The sequence below is a fragment of the Oryctolagus cuniculus genome, chromosome 7 (assembly GCF_964237555.1).
Source record: "Oryctolagus cuniculus chromosome 7, mOryCun1.1, whole genome shotgun sequence".
Classification (NCBI taxonomy): domain Eukaryota; kingdom Metazoa; phylum Chordata; class Mammalia; order Lagomorpha; family Leporidae; genus Oryctolagus; species Oryctolagus cuniculus.
The window spans coordinates 121,165,698-121,178,562 of NC_091438.1; the positions used below are offsets into that span (position 1 = coordinate 121,165,698).

The 12,865-nt window shown below is 43.0% G+C and overlaps 1 protein-coding gene across 28 annotated transcripts in view; it reads right to left on the bottom strand.

Annotated features, from left to right (window-relative positions):
- Positions 1–12,865, bottom strand: part of OSBPL9 (oxysterol binding protein like 9) — a 181,739-nt gene that overhangs the window by 24,303 nt on the left and 144,571 nt on the right. For all 28 annotated transcript variants that reach the window (XM_008265258.4, XM_002715101.5, XM_008265261.4 and 25 more), the window contains 2 exons: positions 7,375–7,465; positions 6,244–6,348 (listed from right to left, as the gene is read on the bottom strand). In XM_008265258.4, the coding sequence (XP_008263480.1) occupies positions 6,244–6,348; positions 7,375–7,465 (196 nt within the window). The remainder of the gene's footprint in view (positions 1–6,243; positions 6,349–7,374; positions 7,466–12,865) is intronic.

Consider the following 12,865-nt stretch of genomic DNA (forward strand, 5'->3'; position numbering starts at 1 on the left):
AACTGATCTTTTTTTCTATTATTGAAAGAGGTAAGGGAAAGAAAGGTGGAGAAAATATAGTTTGAAAAGTAAAACAACATAAATCACACACTAAATTATTTTTATTTCTTTATATGGAGATGGGGAACAGAAAAACACAGACAAAACTCCTATCTGCTGATTCATTTCCCAAATGCCTACATCAACCAGAACAGAGCCAGGCCTAAGTTGGGAGTAAGGAACTCGACCTGGATATCCCAAGTGTGTGGTAGGGAGCCAAGTACTTAAGTTATCACCTGATGCCTCACATTAGCAGGAAGCTGGAATTGGGGCAGGGCCATGACTCAAACTCACATGAATATGGATTGTACACATACCTAGGTCTAACATCTGTCTTGCTTACTTAGAATGTTTTTTTTTTTAAAGAATTACACAGAAAGATAGATAAAGAGAGATAGAGACGGGGTTGGGGGGAGGGGGAGAGAGAGAGAGACTTCCATCCTCTGGTTCACTCCTCAAAGGGCCACAATAGTTGGAGTTGAAGTGATTTGAAGCCAGGAGCCAGGCTTCTTCCAGGTCTCCCACGTGGCTGCAGGGGCCCAAAGACTTGGACCATCCTTCACTGCTTTCCCAGGTGCATTAGCAGAGGGCTGTATTAGAAGTGGAGCAGCTGGGACATGAACCAGCACCCATAAGGGATGCTGGTGCTGCAACCCAGAGTTTTAACCCACTGTACCACAGCGCTGGCCCCACTTACTTAGTTGTTGTTTTTTTTTTTTTTTTTTTGGTTTTTGTTTGTTTGTTTTTTGACAGACAGAGTGGACAGTGAGAGAGAGAGAGAGGGAGACAGAGAGAGAAAGGTCTTCCTTTGCCGTTGGTTCACCCTCCAATGGCCGCCGCAGCCGGTGCGCTGTGGCCGGCGCACTGCGCTGATCCAATGGCAGGAGCCAGGTGCTTCTCCTGGTCTCCCATGGGGTGCAGGGCCCAAGCACTGGGGCCATCCTCCACTGCACTCCCGGGCCATAGCAGAGAGCTGGCCTGGAAGAGGGGCAACTGGGACAGAATCTGGCGCCCCGACCGAGACTAGAACCCAGTGTGTTGGCACCACTAGGTGGAGGATTAGCCTGTTGAGCTGCGGCGCCAGCCCCCACTTACTTAGTTTTAAAAATTTCTTTAAATCTGCTATTCTTTAAATCTGAATTTTGAAATATCTCCTGAAATAATTTCCAGAAAATACTTTATCTTTTGGAAATAATTTATATTAAAATTAATATACACAATGAAGAGCCCATCACTATTTAGTTTATAACTATCTTTTTAAAGATTTATTTATTTGAAAGGCAGAGTTAAAGAGAGAGAGGGAGAGAGACAGAGATTATTTTCCATCTAATGGTTCACTCCCTAAATGGCTGTGACGGCCAGGACCAGGTCAGGCTGAAGCAGGAACTAGGAGCCAGAAGCTTCTTCCGAGTCTCCCATGTGGGTGCAGGGGCCCAAGCACTTAGGCCATTTTCCATTGCTTTCCCAGGCACATTAGCAGGGAGCTGGATTGGAACTGGAGTAACTGGAATTCAAACTGGTGACCATATGGAATGCTGGTACTGCGAGCGGCAGCTTAACCCACTACATCATAGCACCAGCTCCTGTAACTGGCCCCTTATATATTTTTAAGTACATACATTTTAGCTGTTTCAAAGTTCTGACACAATCCTACTTCACAGAAAACAAACAGGAAGGGAGAGGTTAGAGGATAAGACATATCCACATCAGAGTGCTTGAGTTCAACTTCTGACTCCTGTGCCTAATTCCACATCCTGCTATTGAAGACACTGGAAAGCAATGGTGATGCCTCAAGTAGTTGGATTCCTGCCACATGTGTGGGAGACCTGGATTGTACTTCCAGCTCGTGGCTATGCCCTTGCCTCATACTGGCAACTTAGGCCATCTGGGGAGTAAATCAGTGGGTCAGAGTTCTCTTTCTACCTATCAAATAAAAATAAAAACAAAAACAGAATAGGTTTGGCTTAACTAAGACTTTGGTTAAGATGCCCCCATTTCAGAGTGTTTAGGTTCAATATCTGCTTCAGGTTCCTGAATCCAGCTTCCTGCTAATGCAGACACTGGGAAGCAGTGGTGATGGCTGAAGTGGTTAGATTTTTGCCACCCACATGGGACATCTGGATTGAGTTCTGAACTGCTAGTTTCAACTGAAACTGGCTGTTCTGGGCATTCGTGGAGTGAACCAGCAAATAGTACTTGCTCTCTCACCTTTCAAATAGATAAATAATTTTTTAAAAATTAAGAAATTAAAACTACATGCACTATTTTTATAAAAAGATTTATTTGTTTGAAGGCAGAGTTACAGAGAAGCTGAGAGAGAGAGAGGTCTTCCATCCGCTGGTTCACTCCCCAACTGGCCTCAATGGCCAGAGCCACGCCAACCCGAAGCCAGGAGCCAACAGCTTCTTCAGAGTCTCCCATGTGGGTGCAAGGGCCCAATAACTTGGGCCATCTTCTACTACTTTCCCAGGCCATATTAGAGAGCAGGATGGGAAGTGGAGCAGCAGGGACTGGAACCTGCATCCATATGGGATGCTGACACTGCAGGTGGCAGCTTTACCCACTACGCCACAGGGTCAGCCCCATACAGGCACTATTTTTAAAATGAGTAAGATGTGACATAGGTCACGAGATACAGAAGTCTGCCAAATCATGTTAACTTCATTATTCAGACTGCTTATCATCATTTTCCCAAGAGTTTTCTTTCAAAATTCAGAAGGCATCTGTCCAAGTTCTTAAAGGAACATCATCTGTACCTTTATTAATTTAAATTTTAAAAGGGCTAAAATTACATGGTAATTTTATAATTACTACATAGTTTCGAAAAGTCTGACCCAGGTTAGAAATCTGTGGAGAGCCACCGGGGCTGCTAATCTCAAGAAGGGCTTGGGGCGGAGGTTAAAGCCCCACCCTGCACTGCCTGCACTCCATATAGGCGCCAGTTTGAGTCCTGGCTGTTCCTCTTCAGATCCAGCTCTCTGTTGTGGCCTGGGAAAGAAGTGTAAGATGGCCCAGGTTCTTAGGCCCCTGTACCTGCATGGGAGACCCAGAAAAAGCTCTTAGATCCTGGCTTTGGATCAGCTCAGCTCCGGCTGTTGCAGGCATTTGGGGAGTGAACCAGGGATGGAAGATCTTTCTCTCTCTCTCTGGCTCTACCTCCCTCTGTAACTCTGTCTTTCAAATACATAAAACACATCTTAGGAAAAAAAAAAGAACGGCTTGGTTAGGACAAGCATGTGGCACAGCAGGTTAAACTGCTGCCTGTGACCCAGCATCCCATGTGAGTGCCAGCTCAGGTTCCAGCTGTTGCACAGCTGATCCAGTTCGCTGTTAATGTGCCTGGGAAAGCAGTGGAAGATGACTTGGGTCCCTGTCAACCAACATGGGAGACCAAATGGAGTTCTAGGTCTTTGGCTTAGTCCTGCCCTAGCTGTTGTGGCCATTAGGGGAATAAAAAAAATGGATGGAAGATCTCCCTCTCTCTCTGTAACTCTCTCAAATAATTAAAATAAGTCTTAAAAAAAAAAAAAAAGAGTGGTTTGGCTTTTGCCTCCAGGTTTAATAGATTCAAGAGTACTAACTGCTTCCTTGAATTTGGTTCTACAGATAACTTGATGTCAATTAAAAAACATCTGCTGCTCTTCCAGGTACATTAATGGGGTAGATGAATCAGAAGTGGAGCCAGGGGTCCAGCATTGTGGTACAGAGGGTAAAGCCAACAGCAGCAATACAGGCATCCCATATGGGCCCCAGTTTGAGTCTGCTCTCATCCAGCTCCCTGCTAATGTGCCTAGGAAAGCAGTACTTTCACCCCTGTACCTACATGGAAGACCCAGAATAAGCTCCTGGCTTCAGACTGACCCAGCTCTGGCTGTTGTGTCCATTTGGGGAGTGAACCGGTGGATGGAAGATTTCTGCTTCTCCCTCTCTGCCTTTCAAATACATAAATCTTAAAAAGGAACCCAAGGGGCCGGCACTGTAGCTCACTAAGCTAATCCTCTGCCTGTGGCGCCGGCACCCCGGATTCTAGTCCAGGTTGGGGCGCCGGTTCTGTCCCGGTTGCTCTTCTTCCAGGCCAGCTCTCTGCTGTGGCCCGGGAGTGCATTGGAGGATGGCCCAGGTCCTTGGGCCCTGCACCCGCATAGGAGACCAGGAGAAGCACCTGGCTCCTGGCTTCGGATCGGCGCACACGCTGGCGGCAACACTCTGGCAGTAACGCTCCAACCGTAGTGGCCACTTGGGGGGGTGAACCAACGGAAAAAGGAAGACCTTTCTCTCTGTCTCTCTCTCTCACTGTCTAACTCTGCCTGTCAAAATTAAAAAAAAAAAAAAAAAAAGGAACCCAGGAAGGGCCAGTGCTATGGCACAGTGGGCAATACTACTGCTTGTGGTGCTGGCATCCCACACGAGCACAGGTTGGAGTCCCGGCTTTTCCACTTCCAATCCAGCTCCCTGCTAATTTACCTGGGGGAAAGCAGCAGAGGATGGCCCAGGTGCTTGGGAGACCCGGAAGAAGCTTCTGGCTCCTGGCTTCAGACTGGCCCAGCTCCTGCTGTTGCAGCCATTTGGGGAGTGAACCAGCTGATGGAAGACCTCTCTCTCTCTCTAACTTTCAAATAAATAAATAAATAAATAAATCTTTAAATGAAGAAAAGATAAAGAAGTGGAGCCAGAACTCAAACCAGCAATCCAATACGGAAAGCTGAAATGGCAAGTAGCAGCTGAACCCTCTGAACTACAACACTGGTCCCACTGTTTAATTTGTTTCAAATTAAATTAGTTTAATTGGTTTTAAAACAATGAGGCTGGTGGTATGGCGTAGTAGATTAAGCCACAGCACTAGCATCCCATATTAGCACTAGTTCAAGTGCCAGCTACTCTACTTCCAATCCAGCTTCCTACTAATGTACCTAGGAAAGCAGTGGAGGATGGCCCAAATACTTGGGCCCCTGTACCCAAGTGGCAGACCTAGATGAAGCTCCTGGTTCCTGGCCCAACCCTGGCTATTGTGGTCATTTGGGGAGTAAATCAATGCCTGGAAGATCTTTCTCTCTCTCAGACTTTCAAATAAATAAGTCAATCTTAAAAAAAAAAAAAAAGAGAGAGAAAGAAATCTAACTCTAACACTGATAGTATCACTGTAAATTAAAGAAAAAAATAAAGACTTTTAAGTGTAAAGAAATTAAGAAAATGCATATTAAAATAAAGTTTTTTGTCTATAACACTAGTAAAAATGGGAAATACTGATAAATGTTTCCTCAAAAAAAGTGCCAAAAATAGTGTACAGAAAAATCATTGAAATATTACTTAGAATAGGAAAGTATTAGAAACACCTAAATATCTACCAGTGGAAAACAGGTAATAGCTGTCCAGGCAAACTGTGAAGAGTACTTCATAGGCCTAACTGTGTGAATATGGGAATTCTCTAATTATTCCTATTAAATGAGAAGAGCCAAAGGCAGGCATCTGGCCTAGCAGTTAAGATGCTCACATCCCACATCAGGCTCTATTCCTAACTCTGGCTTCCTGTTAGTGCAGACCCTTGGTGATGGCTCAAGTGATTAGGTCCCTATCACACATGTGGGATACACTGGCTTGAGTTTGGTTCTGGGCTTCGGCCTGGCCCAGCCCTGGCCATCATGAGAATTTGGAGGGGGAGAGGGGTTAGGGTGGCGGGGAGACAGGGGAAAGGAACTCTTTCTGTATTTCCCTCTCTGTGTGCATCTCCCAAATAAGCAACAAAAATTTAAATAACTAAGAGGAGCTAGTTACAGAAACACATGACTTCATTTAGGTTAAAACAAGAAGAACAGTACAGCTGTACAACCAAGATGTATCTGTGCTTTACAAGGATGCAAATGACAGGGATTAAAAGACTTCAGATATTGTTCTGTATACGCCTATATTGTCTGATAACTTTAAAATAGGAAAGTATCCAAGTCTCACAAGAAAAATTTTGAAAGGCAATAATTTTTAAGGTAAAAAACAAAACTTTGAAATATCTTTTTTAAATCATAATCACCATTGTTTCTGATCCAATCAACAACTTTAGCATTTGGTGCCCAGAATGCAATGGTAAAACAAAGATATCTCTGAAAGAAATAGAAAACAAATTTCTCCAACCTTTTCATTCTCCCAAGTCAGGCACAAATCTTGAATGTTAATGAGGAGTTATGAGAAGGAAACAAATGATACCATCTGTACCTGTACTGTTTGGTGTTGGAGTTTGATGATGTCCCAAAGTAGCTAATACAGGTCCAACTGGTAGGGAAGATGGACGCTGCTCTGACTTACACAACTGAGCAGGTTCTACAAGATTCGAACGTGGGAAATACGTTAGAGAAACAGTCACACACACTGTTGACTACAGTTGTTTAGGATTCTGAATCCTAAAGATCAGTAATTTTTGAAACTATAGTCTGTAAAATATAAAATGTAAAATAAATACAAAAACTATATTCTAGTCAATAAAGTTCCACATGCTCTCTGAATGTTAAGCCTGAACTCAAGAGTAATACACTACAGAGTACTAAGACATAGGGTAGGACATCAAGAAGTCAGTCATGGTAAGCCACTACCCCAGTACAATTGCTGTCAAAGCAGTCACTGTTTATGAAATATAAAATCTGAAATGGGGCACAAGACCAGGTCCTCTTCAGTCTTCTAAGAAATATTAGGCTCATTCTCTTAAGGAGGAAAAATTCACAAACCTATTTCACATGTTTGAAAAACACCGGTTCCCTTTCACATGGCAATTTCTGACATCACTATGTCATCAGTAAGAACACAGACACAGATTAACAAAAAGGCAGCTGGATCAGCGCAGCTCAGTGTTATCTTGAGCTCCACTGTGTCTATTTTTTAAAAACAGCATCTCTTGCTCCATTCTTAAAAATGTACATGTCATACAATTGGGGGCATCATAAATTTCATTTCTTTCTCATTATCTTAAAATCCACTGTGAATAAACTGTTTTTCAGAGTTATAAAGAATATTCCAAAAAAGTTAACTGCTGGGTTATCCTTTAAATAGGCTATGGTGTAAGATTTTCCTTGATAGCCATGAATTCTGTATAGCACTCTGTTACACCAGCCAATCTGAATCTCAGCAACCCTGTTTATCTTCCATCTCAATCTGAAAACCAAAACCCTTTCATCATACTTCAGTAGTCCCAATACAAAATACTATGCATTTTTTTCTAGGTCATTTTTAGCTGCAGTACTTTAAAAAATTCTATTGTTTATTTAAAGCAAGCAAAACTAAGATTACTACAGTAACCTGCAAATTAAGTTTTTAAAATCATTAACCTTTGAAACATTTTGCCAAATATCATACCTGGAGGTAAGACAGTCTGGGAAGGCATTGTGCTGATCACTGGTTCCAAGGGACTAGGCTGATATATTGCATCTACAGGATTAATAGTACTCTGAGATAAAGAAACACAGTATAATCATTTCTAATTCAATGTTTTTCTCATGCTAACCCTCCCAAATGAATGAAATACCGACAATTCTGACAGCAAAATCCTGAAGGCAGCTATAAAGACAAGGTGATCAAATTGCAAAGAGGAAATGAAATCCTTTTCTATACATAAGTGTTAAGAGTTTCTTGTAACAAAGCATAGCAAGGAAGGAAAAAGAGTAATCTCTGCATACAAGATGGTAAAGCTAAATTGGAAAGCTTGGAAGGAGTTGTAAAGCAGTGTGGGGAGATCAGAGGAAGTCTGATAGCCTCTCAATTCAATTAAGCATGTTCCAATTAATGTACTACAAATAAATGGGTCTTCTGGCTCCTGGCTTTGGCCTGGCTGCTGCAGGCATTTGAGGCGTGAACCAGTGAAGGTCTGTCACTCCCTCTCTTTGTCACTCTATTTTTCAAATAAATAAATCTTTTTTAAAAATATTTTCATTCTTAATAAACACATAATTTTACAAATTTATGGGAAAATAAATAAAAAACGAGAACTCAAAAAAATCCTTATCTTCCAATTTTACTTTGCCATGAACTCTTAACTAGTTTCTCTCTTTGTGCTCTAGTTTTCATGTTAATGAGTGGCTAAGAGACCCAAACCATGAAGATCTCATCTTTGTATTCCACATTCCTGCCACCATCCATCCCTGGGAACCACACAGTACAGTGCCTAGTTCTATGGTCACTCCAGGTGGAAATGCTTCAGTTCTAATAGGTGTAGTTATATGTAGCAATAATTTTAGGGGAAAAAGGAAATCCAGGCTTCTCTGATTCTAAGCCAAGAAACTATTCCAACAGTAAGAAGGCATTTTAAAAACAGGACTCCAGAGCTTACTGTTGCTTTTTATTGAGGAGGAGGGAGTGGAATGGATTTGAAACCAAGGTCTTTGCCACTGTAAACGTGAGACTACCATTTAGAAGACCAAATTAGGGGCTGGTACAATGGTGTAGCAGATAAAACCGTTTTCTGCAGTGTCAGCATCCCATATGGGAGCCAGTTCATGTCCTGGTTGCTCCACTTTCGATCCAGCTCTTGACTATGGTCTGGAAAAGCAGAAGATGGCCCAAGTCCTTGGGCCCCTGCACCCATGTGGGAGACCTAGAAGAAGCTCCTGGGGTCCTGGCTTCTGCCTGGCCAGGCTCCAGCCGTGGCAGCCATTTTGGGGGTAAACCAAAGGATGGAAGACCTCTCTCTCTCTCTCTCTCTGCCTCTACCTCTGTAACGCTGCTTTTCAAATAAATTAATTAATTAATAAATCTTAAAAAAAAAAAAGATCAAATTAGACAAACTCCAGAAACACAGACGTTGAGTTCTTTACCTTTCCTTGATGTGCAAACTAAACTTGAAATATACATTAGAGTTTGTAACAGAAAATATTTAAATATTTAAACAGAATTTTATAAAGGAAAAGTCTTGCTAATGAAAGAGCCCAAAAATATTTGTAAACACTTATAAGCAGGGTGGGCGTTTGGCCCAGCAGTACAGACACCAGTTAGATGCCCATCTCCCACACTGGACTGCCTGGGTTTGATCCCTGGCCCTGGCTCTGGCTCTGATTTCAGGTTCCTACTAATGCAGACTCTGGGATGCAGAGGTGATGGCTCAAGTAACTGGATTCTTGGAACCTACGTGAGATACCTGGATTGAGTTCCCAGCTCCCAGTTTTGGCTTGATCCAGTCCTGGCCCCATCCATTTGGAAAGCAAACTAGTAAATAAGAGAATTTTCTGTCTCTCAAAAACAAACGAAAACTTAAGAAGCACCTAACAGTAGAAACAGAGATAATGGTAAAGTTCTTGTAATATTTCTATCTTATGCCTAATTTTAAAACATTTTAAAAATCAAAATCTTTCTGTACAAATATGTAAAGATTTATGTATTCATTTGAAAGGCAGAGTTATATAGAGAGAGAAGGCGAGAGAGAGAGAGAGATTCTTCCATTTGCTGCTTCACTCTCCAAATAGCTGCAATGGCCAGGACTGGCCCAGGTTGAAGCCAGGAGCTTCTTCCAGGTCTTCTGAGTGGGTGGAGGAGTCCAAGCACTTAAGCTATCTTCTCAGGTGCATTAGCAGGGAGCTGGATCCAAAGTGGAGCAGCTGGGACTTGAACCAGTGTCCATTTAGGATTCCAGCACTGCGAGCCACGGCTTTAACTGGCTGAGCCACAGTGCTAGCCTCTCTGCATAATATTTTAATTTTTTTGACAGGCACAGTGGACAGTGAGAAAGAGAGAGACAGAGAGAAAGGTCTTCCTTTGTTTTATTTTTATTTATTTATTTTTTGTTTATTTATTTATTTTTTGACAGGCAGAGTGGAGAGAGAGAGAGAGACAGAGAGAAAGGTCTTCCTTTGCCGTTGGTTCACCCTTCAATGGCCGCCACGGCCGGCGCACTGCGGCCAGCGCACTGCGCTGATCCGATGGCAGGAGCCAGGTACTTATCCTGGTCTCCCATGGGGTGCAGGGCCCAAGTACTTGGGCCATCCTCCACTGCACTCCCTGGCCACAGCAGAGAGCTGGCCTGGAAGAGGGGCAACTGGGACAGAATCCGGCGCCCCGACCGGGACTAGAACCCGGTGTGCCAGCGCCACAAGGCAGAGGATTAGCCTAGTGAGCCGCAGCGCCGGCCCTCTCTGCATAATATTTAAAAATCAATAAATCAGATCTTTTAAACTAAGTGATTTGTACACAGGTATTCTGATTTAGGCCACTATAACAGTCTATCTACCATAAATAAAATACATACATACATACATACACACACACACACATACTTTATATATATTTATATATTTGAGAGGCAGAGTTACAGACAGAGAGAGGAAGAAACAGAGAGAAAGGTCTTCTATCTGCTGGTTTATTCCCCAAATGGCCACAGCGGAGCTGGGTCAATCCAAAGCCAGGAGCCAGGAGCTTCCTCCGGGTCTCCCATGCAGTTGCAGTGGCTCAAGCACTTGGGTCATCGTCCACTGCTTTCCCAGGACAATAGCAGGGAGCTAGACTGGAAGTGGAGCAGCCCATATGGGATGTCAGTGCCACAGATGGATGCTTAACCTACTACGCCACAGTGCCAGCCCCTCTACCATAACTATTCTAACTGAAAAATAAAAGGACACTTACAGAGAATACACCCTGAAAACAATCATTAATAATCAAAAGCCTATGCCGGTGCTGTGGCACAGTGGGTTAACTCCCTGGCCTGAAGCACTGGCATCTCATCTGGGTACTGGTTTGAGACCCGGCTGCTCCATTTCCGATCCAGCTCTCTGCTATGGCCTGGGAAAGCAGTAGAAGATGGTGCAAGTCCTTGGGCTCCTGCATCCGTGTGGGAGACCCAGAAGAAGCTCCTGGCTCCTGACTCGGATTGACACAACTCTGGCCAGTTGGGGAGTGAACCATTAGATGGAAGACCTCCCTCTTTCTCTGTCTCTCCACCTCTCCCCAGTGTCCTGATGTTTTACCAGACATTTCTTATGGCAGCCTCAGATTACAGGATTAGATTTTGAACACCTCATCTCCCGTTGATTCATAATGGGTTTCATAGTTGCTTGAAACTGATTCCACCCTGCTCTCGCAACCCTGCAACCTAAGTCACTTTTCATGTATCCCTTGACAGAGACCCTTCTATTGCACCTGATGGAGCTCACTTCCGTGCCACCAGCCCCACTGCAACAACCCTCGTCATTGCTGCTGCTGGGTGGGCGCAGGCACCCAGGCGTCATGCTCACTGTCACTTTTTGCCCTGTCTACCAGGATGCTTTCCTGATCAAGATTTCTTTGCTGTTCTTCTGTAGGGAATCCACCCTCTATGGAGGATCTAGGGTACCAGGCCTCTCTCAAGGTTATAACCTCTTCCTAGAGGAACCCTTTGACCAATGAACAGATCACATTGAGGAACCCAGGCCCTCTCTCCTGTCTCATCTTGAGGTCTTCCCCACTCTGATTTTCTGAGTTCTTTGTTGTCTCCTCTTTCTGTGTAACTCTTTCAAATAAATAAATCAATCTTAAAAAAAATAATCTTCTAAAGCTTAGTAAACTGAAGTAGGGAATGTTTTGAAGCAGTGAGAAAATACATAGAAATAGACTTGGAATTTTAATTCCTTAGAACCCTCCAGTCTCTTATCTTCAATGGGACTCACTTTCTTGGTCTATAAAATGAAGAAGAGTCTGGATTATATGATCTCCAAGGAGGTATCTGGTTATAATTTTATGATTCTATTTTCAGATCTGGACTAGGCCAAACTTCAACTAAACAAGTGTCTCAACAAGCCTTAGAACTGTTCTCAAAATAAATTCTTATTTATATGGTGCTTTTCTTTGAAGGACTCTAAGTGCAAAATCCTACAGGAATATATAACTTCCTTACCCCTTCTACTAAAAAAGACTAAAAAATAAAATAACTTTAAGGACACACAATTCCATATTTTAGATATAATCTTTTGTTTTCCACATGAAATGTTCTAATTATAAGTCCTGTCAATCAAAGAAAATATCTGTAGACCTTTTACTGCACTGATAAACAAAAATAATGGGAGGCTACTACTTTAGATTGAGCTCTTGCAGTAAGCCCCAACATATCAGACCAAACCAACTTGGAGTCACTCATGCTAAATGCCACATAACCAAAGTGAAACTCTAAGGAAGCAAGTACGTTCCAAAATAGACCAGTCCTTCTTGAAAATAGGAGATTCCAGTCTACCTGACCCAGCATATGAAGGAAGTCATCTTAAGTCCTGTTAACCAATCAGATTGGAAAACAATCTTCTGTTTCTTTGTTCCCACCTTACAAAACCCACTGATCTGCCATTGCTCAGCGGGAGCTCTCAATCTATTTTGTAGAATGTAGGCTCTCTCTCTTTACAAATCAGAAAAAAAAAAAAGACAATTAGAGGGGCTAGCGCTGTGGCACAGTAGGTTGGGCCTCCATCTGTGGCACCAGCATCCCATGTGGATGCTGTTTCGAGTTCTGGCAACTCCACTTCTGATCAAGCTCCCTGCTGATATCCTGAGAAGGCAGTAGAAGATGGCCCAAGTGCTTGGGCCCCAGAATCACAAGGGAGACCTGGAGGAAGCTCCTGGCTCCTGGCTTCTGAGTGGCTCAGCTCAGCCACTGTGGCCATTTGGGGAGTGAACCAGCAGACGGAAGAACTCTTTCTGTCTCTCTCTCTCTGTAACTCTGCATCTCAAATAAAAATGTTTAAAAAATGATACTTAGTTCTATAACGAACTTTTTTGTAATTTTGTCTTTTTCAACCTCATGTTAAAAGGACTCAATCTTTTTTTTAATTTATTTTTTATTTTTTGACAGGCAGAGTGGACAGAGAGAGAGAGACAGAGAGAAAGGTCTTCCTTTTCCATT